The sequence below is a fragment of the Doryrhamphus excisus genome, linkage group LG13 (assembly GCF_037039965.1).
Source record: "Doryrhamphus excisus strain RoL-2023G ecotype Guam linkage group LG13, RoL_Dexc_Guam_v1.1, whole genome shotgun sequence".
In the NCBI taxonomy this organism is placed as follows: Eukaryota; Metazoa; Chordata; class Actinopteri; order Syngnathiformes; family Syngnathidae; genus Doryrhamphus; species Doryrhamphus excisus.
This window is the reverse complement of record NC_136369.1, coordinates 15,443,688-15,454,768: the sequence shown is the minus strand read 5'-3', so window position 1 is coordinate 15,454,768 and position 11,081 is coordinate 15,443,688. Positions and strand designations below refer to the sequence as shown.

Below are 11,081 nucleotides of genomic sequence, written 5' to 3'. Positions count from 1 at the left end.
AACATAATTATGCTACGCCATTGCAATCTACCGTACAACCACAATCATAAACATGCTGACATTGTTTTCTTATTGCCTGATAACAACGATAGTCGATCAGATTTTCTTTATTTTCATCAAGCTGTTTTGCTTCACAGCTTAAAAACTGCCTGATGAAGTCTCCAGTAGGTGTATATACGGTTTGCCTTTCTCATTGTATGAACTAAAAAAACACCAATACATTTCCTTTAACATAGCAAAACAAGTTACTGTAAGTTTTTGTCATTGTATTATCTAAAAAAAAACGTTTTTTCCTTTACCATAACAAAAATATAGCATAACAGGTTTTCTTTATTTTTGTTAAGCTGCTGCACACCACAGCTTGAAAGCCTCCTAAAGAAGTGTCCGGTAGGTGTGCATACTGTATGTTTTTCTCATTAACCAATTTTGCCTTTACCATAACGAAAAGTTAGCATAACTAGGTTTTCTTTATTTTTGTCAAGCTGATGCAGCTCACAGCTTGGCAGCTAGTCAGAATATAAACTGAATGATTTCTCACTGAAAATCAGACCAGTTTTGCCTTCAATGTTGCAACCAATTTTGCCTTTAACATAACAAAAAGATAATGTTAGCGTTACAGGTTTTCTTTATTTTTGTTAAGCTGCTGTGCATCACAGCTTGAAGACTACCTAATGAAGTGTCCCGTAAGTATATATTCTTCCAGTAAGTGTGCATACTGTATGTTTTTCTCACTAACCAATTTTGCCTTTACCATAGAAAAAAGTTAGCATAAGTAGGTTTTCTTTATTTTTGTCAAGCTGATGCAGCTCACAGCTTGTCAACTAGTGAGAATATATACTGAATGATGACCAATTTTGCCTTTAACATAATGTTAGCGTCCATAGCTTGTGGTATGCCATTAAAAAAATGATAATGTATTGCATGGTGCGTAACAGGCATCATAAATGAAGGGAGCGAGGGGAGGCGGGCCCAGGCCCGGAGCGCCTATAAAAGCGGCAAGGATGCTCCACACATAGACACACATAGACTCACACACACACACTGTGCTTCACAGTACAACATGAAGGGTCTCACAGTGAATAACGTGTGCCAGTGCGGCTTATTGATTTACCTTCTTTTCTTTTCTCTCACTTCTTTCACCTCAGCAGTCAGCTTCGACTTGACCGAGCTTAGGAATAAAGTGGCCAAAATTAAAGTCAACCCCAGAGGGAATCTGTGGGCAACAGGTAAGAAATATCTTTTATTATTTTTTATTTTATTGTTATTATACTTTTATTATTATTTTATTTATTATTATTAAGTCAATTTGTGCATCCTGTGCCAATGAACAAAATTTGTTTATTCATTTACTCTCTTCAGCTAAAATTAAAATGTGCTTTTTTTCAATGTATATTTATATATTTTTTTTATTCCATGCTGCATTATCTGGTAAAATGTCACATACTGTACTGGAGTGTATGTTACCACTAGTTTAAAAAAGTTCCAACTTTAAAATATTCATCCCTGTGATTGGCTGCTGACCAGTCCAGGGTTCCCAAACTCTCGGCCCAACGTCAGCTGGGGCGTATTTATTTAAAGAAAGAGCCAAATACAGTTACTTCTGCACATACTGTGTTGTCTATTTCCACTATTAAGTATACACTTTTCTTTTTTTATATTAAATCATAAGTACTTCACACTAAATATACCTAAAAGCATGCAGCTGCTTTTGAAAACTATCTTTGAATATAATGCGATAAAATTGATGATTCATTTTTTAACTGATTATTTTTGTATGTTTTCTTTGTTTTTTTTAATATGGTTTATAATTTAGTGTATATTATATTGTAAATGTACAGTGACTATACAAATTGACAGTATTTCCAAATGTAAATGATACTAACACCTGATGTTTGTCAGGACATTTCATGGGCAAGAAGAGTGTGATGGACGATCCTCTGCTCTCTGCTGAGGGCCAAGGTGATGGAGACGCGGAGGTATCCCTGCCAGGGGGTCACAGCTCGCTCAGTGAGCTTTTCCAGGACTTCCTGCGGGTGGCGATGCAAACACAGGTGGACTCGCAAGAAAGCCGTTTTAAAGCTCAGGTGAGGCTCGCTTGTTTTGGGGTGTTGGATTTACAAATTCAACAAATGTAACAATTTTATTGTTTGTTTGTGTTTGTGGTGGCGGGGCAGGAGGCGGACATCCTGATGAGGATTTTAGAGAGCTACACGCAGAGAAAGTAATGCGGAGGATGGATGATGCCATGATGACCATCAAGGAAGGTCGTCACACTGCACAGTCTACTGTTCATGATTGTAACCCATTACTCCCATTTTCAACTTTTTTTTGTTGACCAAATGTTCTTGTTTGCATATTTATAGTCAATAAAATTATGATTTCCACTGCTGTCACTCTGACCTGAAAGGAAGAAAACATTTCTTTGTGGATATTTCACCTAATCACATGTAAGCTGACATGATGTATGTGGTTACATAACCTTATGATGTCATTTAACTTCAATTAGCTTGTATTCATACTAATGGCCACAGATTGTGACATCATCATATTTGTGTTCCAGTCTTGTGTGAGGATATATGCATATTCGCATGAGTGGAAACCTTCTTCCATGTCCTGCAATATCATGTCCAAAATAGCACTTATATAAATAAAAATTGGCAGATTATATAAATCGTGTTTTTGGGTGCATGAATAAGTCGGTATTATGTCAGTGTGAACTTTCTTGCTATTTCTGCTCATTGTAAAAAGTGATGAGTTAGCACCGCCAATCAATAATGGTGTTAGAGTGTTACAGAATCCTTGGGATTTTATTTAAATGTTCTTATAATATGGTATCTTAAAAGAGAGGTGCTGCAACTGTGGCAATGAAAAGGAATAATTGCTAATATTTGGCTTATCCTACAGTAAATCCAATATACGCATATACATTTAGTCACCTTAATGTTCATTTTGAAGGCTGGTATGAATGCATTCAACATGATTATGTCATTTATACTGTGGCGCCAAAGGATTTTGTAACAGGAAAACGCTTACTTTAATCACAAACAGACGTGTGACAACAATAAAAACCCCCAAAACATCACAAATATAGGCTAATAAAAACAGACCAGATGCTCTCACTGGTTAAGCAGAACAACAATGAACAACTTATGCGACTTCAAACTACAAACTGAAGCGCTATTTACATCGACGGTGCCGCAAAGCACGCTGGGAACCAGGAAGTGTTCCCAGCGACGCTACAATACGGTATACTACCAATCAAAAGTTTGGAGACAGTTCTTGATGCTATTGAATTAGTATCTGTATGCAAACTTTTGACCGGTATTTGGTCCCGATAAATTAATAATTACAACTAGCGTATTTTCCGGACTGTAAGTCGCACCAGCTGACTTACACGAGTCACACTAATAACTTTGTCGTCTTCCGCTTATGAGAAGTGAAATTGCTTCTTCGAGTCGTGATGGAGCACAAGACAACAAAATATCAAGGGAACGTCCACTGAGGTGAGTCATGGCTGTCGAAATATTCAGATATTATGTTGGCTTGCGACCATACTCACCTCTGGTCACGTGACCAGAAGGCGGTGGTGGGTCGGTGACGTCATTGTTTTTGTATCGCCTGTTTCAGATTTTCCCACGTTCACTCAAAAAATAAATGTTTAGCCTCAACAAAAAAAAATCAACGCAACAGTTTCCATTCATCTTTCTTAGTTATGACAACTTAATTTGAAATTGCTTTGAACCAACAAACAATATTGCATTGCACGAATTAGCTTTTCCTCTTTACTCAAAGCTTATTTTAAGTAATGCTTACTGAATAATTGTTGTCATAGGGACAAGTTTTTAAGTTTGTAACTCAAAACAATATGTTAAGTCAACTGACTTAATCATTTTATTCAAAGTAGTTTAATTTGTTGTCTACTTAATTATAATAACAATGCACACAGCTTTTTAAGTAGCAGTAACTTATATATATATATTTATATATATACATATATATAGGAGATGGAACTTAAAATGGAAAGGTTAATGTTGAGAGAAATTATGTTACCAAGCTAATTTTATTACGTCATGGCAACTTGAATTTTGTTTTAAGGTTACCAACAATAAAATTTGAGTGTATATGACATGCTAAATTAAGTTCATGTAATAGCCAACATTATTATTATTTGAACATAACTTAAAAAATAAAGTTAGCAACTTGGAAAGTTTATCTAAATCAATTAATTACATTTTTTACATTGCATTTATGTATTAAATCAAGCGGTGTCAACAGATACTCTGAATTACTTTTTAGAGTGTTGGAAAGCAATACAGTTTAAGGTCATCCAGAATGCTTGTTTGAAGATGAGAGGATGAAAACGTTTGTGTGGATAGCCCTTCAGTTGTCTTTATAAGTTGATGTTTACATTGTAAATTGTCAGTAGTACATAGGTGATGGGAGTAGCCCATACCACTATCAGTGTGGAAAAAAAAACATATATAAGTCACTCCGGGGTACAAGTCGCAGGACCAGACAAACCATGAAAAAAAATGTGGAAAATACGTAAATAAATTAAACTAAAATCATCATAACATCATACGAATGTAAATAAAACTTAAAAGCTGTAAAATACAACTAAAACTACTCCAACATCCTACACTTTTAAATGTCTAAATTACTTTTTAAATTTTTATTGGTTATTTTGGGAGGCGGAATTCTGTCATAACTCTTAAATAAATGATTGAACTCTGGACAAGCCATGTTTTGTATAAATGAATGTCGCATCATAATGTGTTGATAAAGGATTTGTATTCATTAATTCATGTGGCCGCATGTGAGCAATTAGTGTCTCCCAACATTGGAAATACAAATCCAGACATGTTGCAGAGTGTTAACTGTGCTGGACCCGTATGTCTCTAAGCAATTTGAGCACATCTCCCATTAGTTCACACACACACACACACACACACACACACACACACACACACACACACACACACACACCTCCTGTAGTATCTACAGGTTGTCTTGTGACTTTTACATTTACTTCATTAACCACAAACCATTCTGTTACACTTATATGTGTATTAGATTATAGTGGTGATCTATCAACTTTCATGGTTGTACACATCATCACAGGGTCTTGCCAACAAACAATTGTTTATATCTTATATAACTAAACATATAATGGACATTTGAATTATAATACAAGGAAAACAAAATGGTCGTCACGAATTGTCACTTGAGCAAATTAATGGATGAAATGAATGACTTATATTTACATTAATGCTCTTACTGTGTTTTTGTACCGCGAACAATATTGTAAAACTGTAGAATTTTAGCCTAAATGGGATAGCGCCACACTATTTTGCAAAACTTGTAATCTATACTGCCACCTTGTGACCATTCCTCACACAGAATGGAGGCCATTTTTGTTGACCCCGGACTTTTGCTCGCGACTTATATACTTATTACTAATAAGGCCATATAAAACATTAACATTTAATATTTAATATTAAAATAGCACTTAAAAGAGGCTAAGTAAGAAAATAGTAATGAGTTTATAATATTGCGTGGAGTCTTGCTCGTCTGTCCGTGGTATAGTCGTGACGTCAAGAGCCCACGTGACCGTTGCTTTGCTTTTGCCGCTTTTCGATTGGTGGAGACGTTAAGAAGCTGCACAGAGGGGCGGGGTGACCGTAGCCATTTTATTATCATAACGTTAAAGTGCAGCAGGTGCATCACTATTTGTAATAGTCTTTATCCGTTTTGTGACGCAACGATGGGTCAGTGTGGAATCACGTCATCCAAAACCGTTTTGGTTTTCCTCAATCTCATATTTTGGGTAAGCAAACTAGCAGTTTAAGGTTGAGCGGTGTGCCGCAAACCCATTGAGGATGGACGGCTGTTTTTAGCAAGCTAGCACTGCGCCAAGGATGCTCTGCAGTATTCGGGATTTAACGTCGGGCGAGTCACAGTAAACGTCATTACTTTGCATCATAATGCATATGTGTGCGATGTACTTTCAGTTAGATGTTGTAATAAACAAACGGAATAACGTGTACTGCAGCAAGCTAAACTATGACGCTAGCAGCCGCCATGACGTAATGCAGCATCTGTTGACCCGCTGTGCTATTTTAGATAATGGCAGCAGGCCAGAATATCCCATAATGTAAACATTACAAACTGCCTGCCTTTACAAAGATTGTAACGCATAGCGATATATACATTTAATAATACGCTTATTATAGAACTGCACTGCATTATGCTGAATGACTATTCCTAATATAATGACCCACTTATGTACTTAATAAGGCAAACCAAATATTAGAAATATAACAGAAAATGTAAAGGGCCTTATTCCCAGCGTTGTGCATGCCTAAATGATTATAGTGTTAGTTGTGGAAGACATAATGTTATTATATGAAACACAGGATACAAATATACGCATACAGTACATTTTCACAATAATATTATCCAATATATCATCATGTGATGGTACCTCATGCAAATACTATATATAGCAATGTTGTATAACAACTGTTCATAATACACTATTTATCTTTCTCAAACTGCAGGCCGCCGCTGGCATTTTGTGCTACATCGGCGCCTACGTGTTCATCACATACGACGACTACGACCACTTCTTCGAGGATGTGTACACTTTGATTCCAGCCATCATTATAATCGCCGTCGGGACTCTCCTGTTCATCATCGGCCTGATCGGCTGCTGCGCCACAATACGCGAGAGCTCCTGCGGCCTGGCCACTGTGAGTGCACACCTGACTGCTGTGTTATCTGAGTGCAGTAAAACTGAATTATTGACATAGTAGTCTTCTTGTTTTAGTTTGCTGCCATTCTGCTGCTGGTATTTGTAACAGAGTGTGTGGTGGTGGTGCTGGGATACATATACAGGGCAAAGGTAAGCTTCTTTTTAAAACTTAGGAGTTGGAAGTTATTGGGAGTGGAGAAAGACGTACTTTGTTACCAATAAGGATGATTTATGATGAGAGAGATGAGGTTGGAAGAGTGGTGGAATATGTTACCAATAGATATACACATTACAATGAGTTGCTACACAACCGGGATATGTTGCACAGTGGAAAAGGGGGAACGGTGCTATATATTTCTAGCGGTAAAGTTGGTGTTGAACGTGTTCCAGGTTGAGGACGAGGTGAACCACTCCATCCAGAAGGTTTACAATGAATACAACGGCACCAACACGGACGCTCCCAGTCGCGCTATAGACTACGTGCAGAGGCAGGTGAGGAAATCAAAAGTGGTACAATATGGCGATGTTTATTTCACAACATCCAATGGTGTTCCTATCATAAATGCGCTAATTATAATTGTAAGCAGGCATTAATTAGATTAGCTGTAATGAAATGTGAAAACTCGGTGTATATACCAAGCTAATATGTATATAAATAAAGATTTTGGGGTGCGTGACAAATTGGGAAGTATTTCAATGGAAGAGATGCAGGCAGAGTTCTTATAAAATGCACTTCTGCTCCTTTTTTTTCATCTTAAAGCTGTATCAAACATGCTCTCTTCTATCTTAGAGATGCATCACCACCTCTTTGTGCCTCGTCAAATGGCCGCTACATTGCCTAACTCATTCCGCAAATGTCCATAAATGTCTTTCTCGTTATCGCCAGCTCCACTGCTGCGGCATTCATAACTACTCGGACTGGAGGAACACTCGCTGGTTCAAAGAGTCTAAAAACAACAGTGTCCCCGTCAGCTGCTGCCAGCCCAACATCAGCAATTGCACCGGCACCCTCACCCGACCAGGAGACCTTTACCAGGAGGTACACACACCGACTCCGATGGCAATTGTGTCATTCATATTCATTAGTTTTCACAAAGCTTCTTTTATTTGTAGGGCTGTGAAGCTCTGGTTGTGAAGAAGCTAAAGGAGATAATGATGTACGTCATTTGGGCCGCACTCACGTTTGCGTCAATACAGGTGAGAACAACCGAAGGATGCAAGCAGGAATACACAAAACTTTGTAGAAGAATAGCAAAAAGTATTCATTTGTTTTTTTTTACTTTGCAACTGCAATTGGTAATATAATAGTGCAAAAGTATTTCTGCAAAGTAGGATTGCTTATTTATAAATTTTTACCTTCTAAATACGTTTTTTTACGTTATTAGAGACCTCTAGATATGAAATAACACCCCTATAATAACACCTTTACACTCATATTACTCAATATGTTAGACATAATAAGAATTAATAAGCAATTTAAGACAAAAAAGACTCCTGGTGCTGGTGTGTGTTTCTGTAAATCTGTCCCTGTGGTGTGGACAGGAAGTGACATTCAGAGTTAACATTAACTTGGCGTGGGTTACAGCCGCAACATTACTCTGCGTTCGGGATTACTATGCCTGTTGAGAGATAATTCAAACCTGCAAAAAAAAGCCTGTTACAGCTATCAAGTCTGGTGCTTGTGTGTCTTACCGAATATTCAGTGACATTACTGACACCTGGTGACCATTGTAGAATACTTCTTATATTGCCTTATATTTCTGTTTTAGTCCATTTAGTCATTATTATGTTTGAAAATGCTTAATTTAGAAAATAAATACATGAAATTTTCATCAATATGAATCTATATTTTTTACTAATAGGCCCTTTTCTACCAAAAAACATGATTTATTAACTAATGTATTTTTGGAAAAAACGCGATAAGAGTAAAGCCATGAAATTTGACGCTTTTAGGTTTATGCAAATTTCAATTATAGAAACAGCATATTGTGTTTGCTTTGGTCTTAATGTGTAGATTTTAAAAGCAATGGTTACACTTTTTGTCACATTTCTATAACACGTTCCTTCCGGTATGTTTGTGTATTTGAAATGTTTCATCATCTAGTAGCTGTCTACTAGATATTGTATAAAGGTGGTACAACAAAAGAGTTCCAAACCACTTCCCTTGTCCGCAAACAGATGCTGGGCATGCTCTGCGCCTGCGTGGTGCTCTGCAGGCGGAGTCACGACCCGGCATACGAGCTGCTGGTCACCACCAACAGCTATGCTTGAAGCCAGCGTCAGGGGGAAAGGGAGCGTCACACCACTTCACGGTAGATTTCCGCTGTAGTTGTAAAATATATTTCAAGCATATAAGCTCAAGCACACCTTGCACAATCCGATAAAGTAGCGAACACTGGCAACGAGTGGGGCTCGAACAGGAAGAACCACCTATTTATTATTATTGACGTCATGCTTTGTAAGTTCTTTTTAATGTGTTATTTTCTTCTCTTTACCCAACACTTTAAAAGCCAAAGTATTAATGGCTGACTTTTCTTTTTTTTTTTTTTTTTTATTGTGGCTTATAAAATTAGACACATTGAATCAGCTGCAACAATTAATTGCAGAATCATTGATTAATTAATGATCCAATTAATTAATTTAAAAATGTAAATATGTCAATGTGATTTTTTTTATTTTTAATAATTTCCTTAGTCATCCAATAAAGCAGACCTGTTTGTGTTTTAGGCAAAACAATATTCACACATCAGCTTTGACTTTGGAAAACAGTGATGATCATTTTTGCCTCTTTTCTAATATGTCGCAGACCTAACCACTAACTCTTTATGTGTGGTTCATTTTGACACAGTCCCTCTTTCGATTAGTCAAAACAACAAGCTTCAGATTAACCGACTAAGAAAATAATTGTTAGTTGCAGCCCTAGCAGTAATGGAAATGGAAATAATCCAATCCAAATCTGTTTAGGATAGCCTTTCAAAGTGTAACATTGTTAAGTATTATACAATAATAAAATGAAGTGAGCACAGTTGCCGAGTTGAGGTTTTTCGAGATTTATTACCGGCTTTCGTTACGTTACGTCACAAATACCGGCGACATATTGTGAACTGACTGATATGATGTAGCATTCAAATTGAGAGGTTCAACTGAATTTGGCCAACATTAAAAATAAAACATTTGATTACATTAAATGAAATTGCACCTATTCTACTAAATACAGTACATTAGGTGTCATACGAAAACAAAAATGACTAAGTACTGGTGAGAAGAGGCTTTGTGTGGGATGTATTTCCTTATGTACTATTTTGTACTGTGATTCAGCTTTGGTTGGTGAGGCAAAAATACAGGAAAAAAAATGATTTAACCCCCCCTCCCTCCACACACTTCTAAGAAGTCACATTTACACTCTTTTTCCGTTTTATTTTCATGCTGTGAATTTCCTTCTGAATCCGCTTCAGTATGGAAGCACTGTGGACATGTGAGACAGTGTGAGCCAGTCACCAGTGTATTATCAGTCAGTGGGTGTATTATCAGTGTTATGCGTGCCCTTGTGTCCGTTTCCTCTGTTTAGTCATATGCCCACTAGGAAGAATGACTTCTTTTATATTTATAAATATATATATATTTTGTGTGTGTGTGTGAAATTGTGCTGTTTTCTTTAGTTAATTTGACCTGTTACATATATTGAACCCGGAATATTTTCACGGGAGCTGTGAGGAAAGAGGAGATGAATAAAATTGTACATTTGATTTGAATAGCAAACAAATAAAGTCATACATTTCAACTTGACTGCTCCTCATTTTACACTGTACTTTATTTATTTTTTAAATGCATATTTAAAACATGTGGTTTTCAAAGGGTGAGGCACCAGGAGACATTGGGGGAGGTGCAGCAGCTTGAGGAAAATGAAGAAAAATTCACCTGTGCGTCATCTTCAAACAGTACAGTCATCCCTCCTTTATTCGGGTGAATTGGTTCCATATCATACCTCGATAAATTAATTTCCATGAAGTAGGATTCCTTATTTCTAAATACTTTCATAGTTAGAGCATAGAAAACCTCTTTACCCGTCTGCATTCACTTTCTTTTAACATTAGAGCACCCTAGACATAGAATAACACCCCAACAGTCACCTTTACAGTCACCTTTACAGTCACCTTTACAGTCACCTTTACTCAATATTATATATATAATTAGAGAAAATAAGCCATATATGACATACATAAGACTTATGTGTATGTTTGAATAAATGTCTTCCAGACATGTGGACAGGAAGTGACTTGGGGGATTTAGAGTTGAGTTTTAGCAGGAGTACGGCCTCAACAGTACC

General features: G+C 36.9%; 2 protein-coding genes across 2 annotated transcripts; both read left to right on the top strand.

Moving 5' to 3' along the window:
• Window positions 1-961: 961 nt before the first annotated feature.
• nmbb (neuromedin Bb) lies at window positions 962-2,653 on the top strand. The gene is made up of 3 exons (XM_058089310.2): window positions 962-1,226; window positions 1,900-2,084; window positions 2,175-2,653. The coding sequence occupies exons 1-3, from the start codon at window positions 1,061-1,063 to the stop codon at window positions 2,223-2,225; spliced, it is 402 nt and encodes a 133-aa protein (XP_057945293.1). The 5' UTR covers window positions 962-1,060; the 3' UTR covers window positions 2,226-2,653.
• Window positions 2,654-5,672: 3,019 nt separating this feature from the next.
• On the top strand, window positions 5,673-10,535 carry LOC131139652 (tetraspanin-3). Its single transcript, XM_058089448.2, has 7 exons — window positions 5,673-5,827; window positions 6,561-6,752; window positions 6,830-6,904; window positions 7,145-7,246; window positions 7,641-7,793; window positions 7,868-7,951; window positions 8,933-10,535. The coding sequence occupies exons 1-7, from the start codon at window positions 5,765-5,767 to the stop codon at window positions 9,023-9,025; spliced, it is 762 nt and encodes a 253-aa protein (XP_057945431.1). The 5' UTR covers window positions 5,673-5,764; the 3' UTR covers window positions 9,026-10,535.
• Window positions 10,536-11,081: the final 546 nt, after the last annotated feature.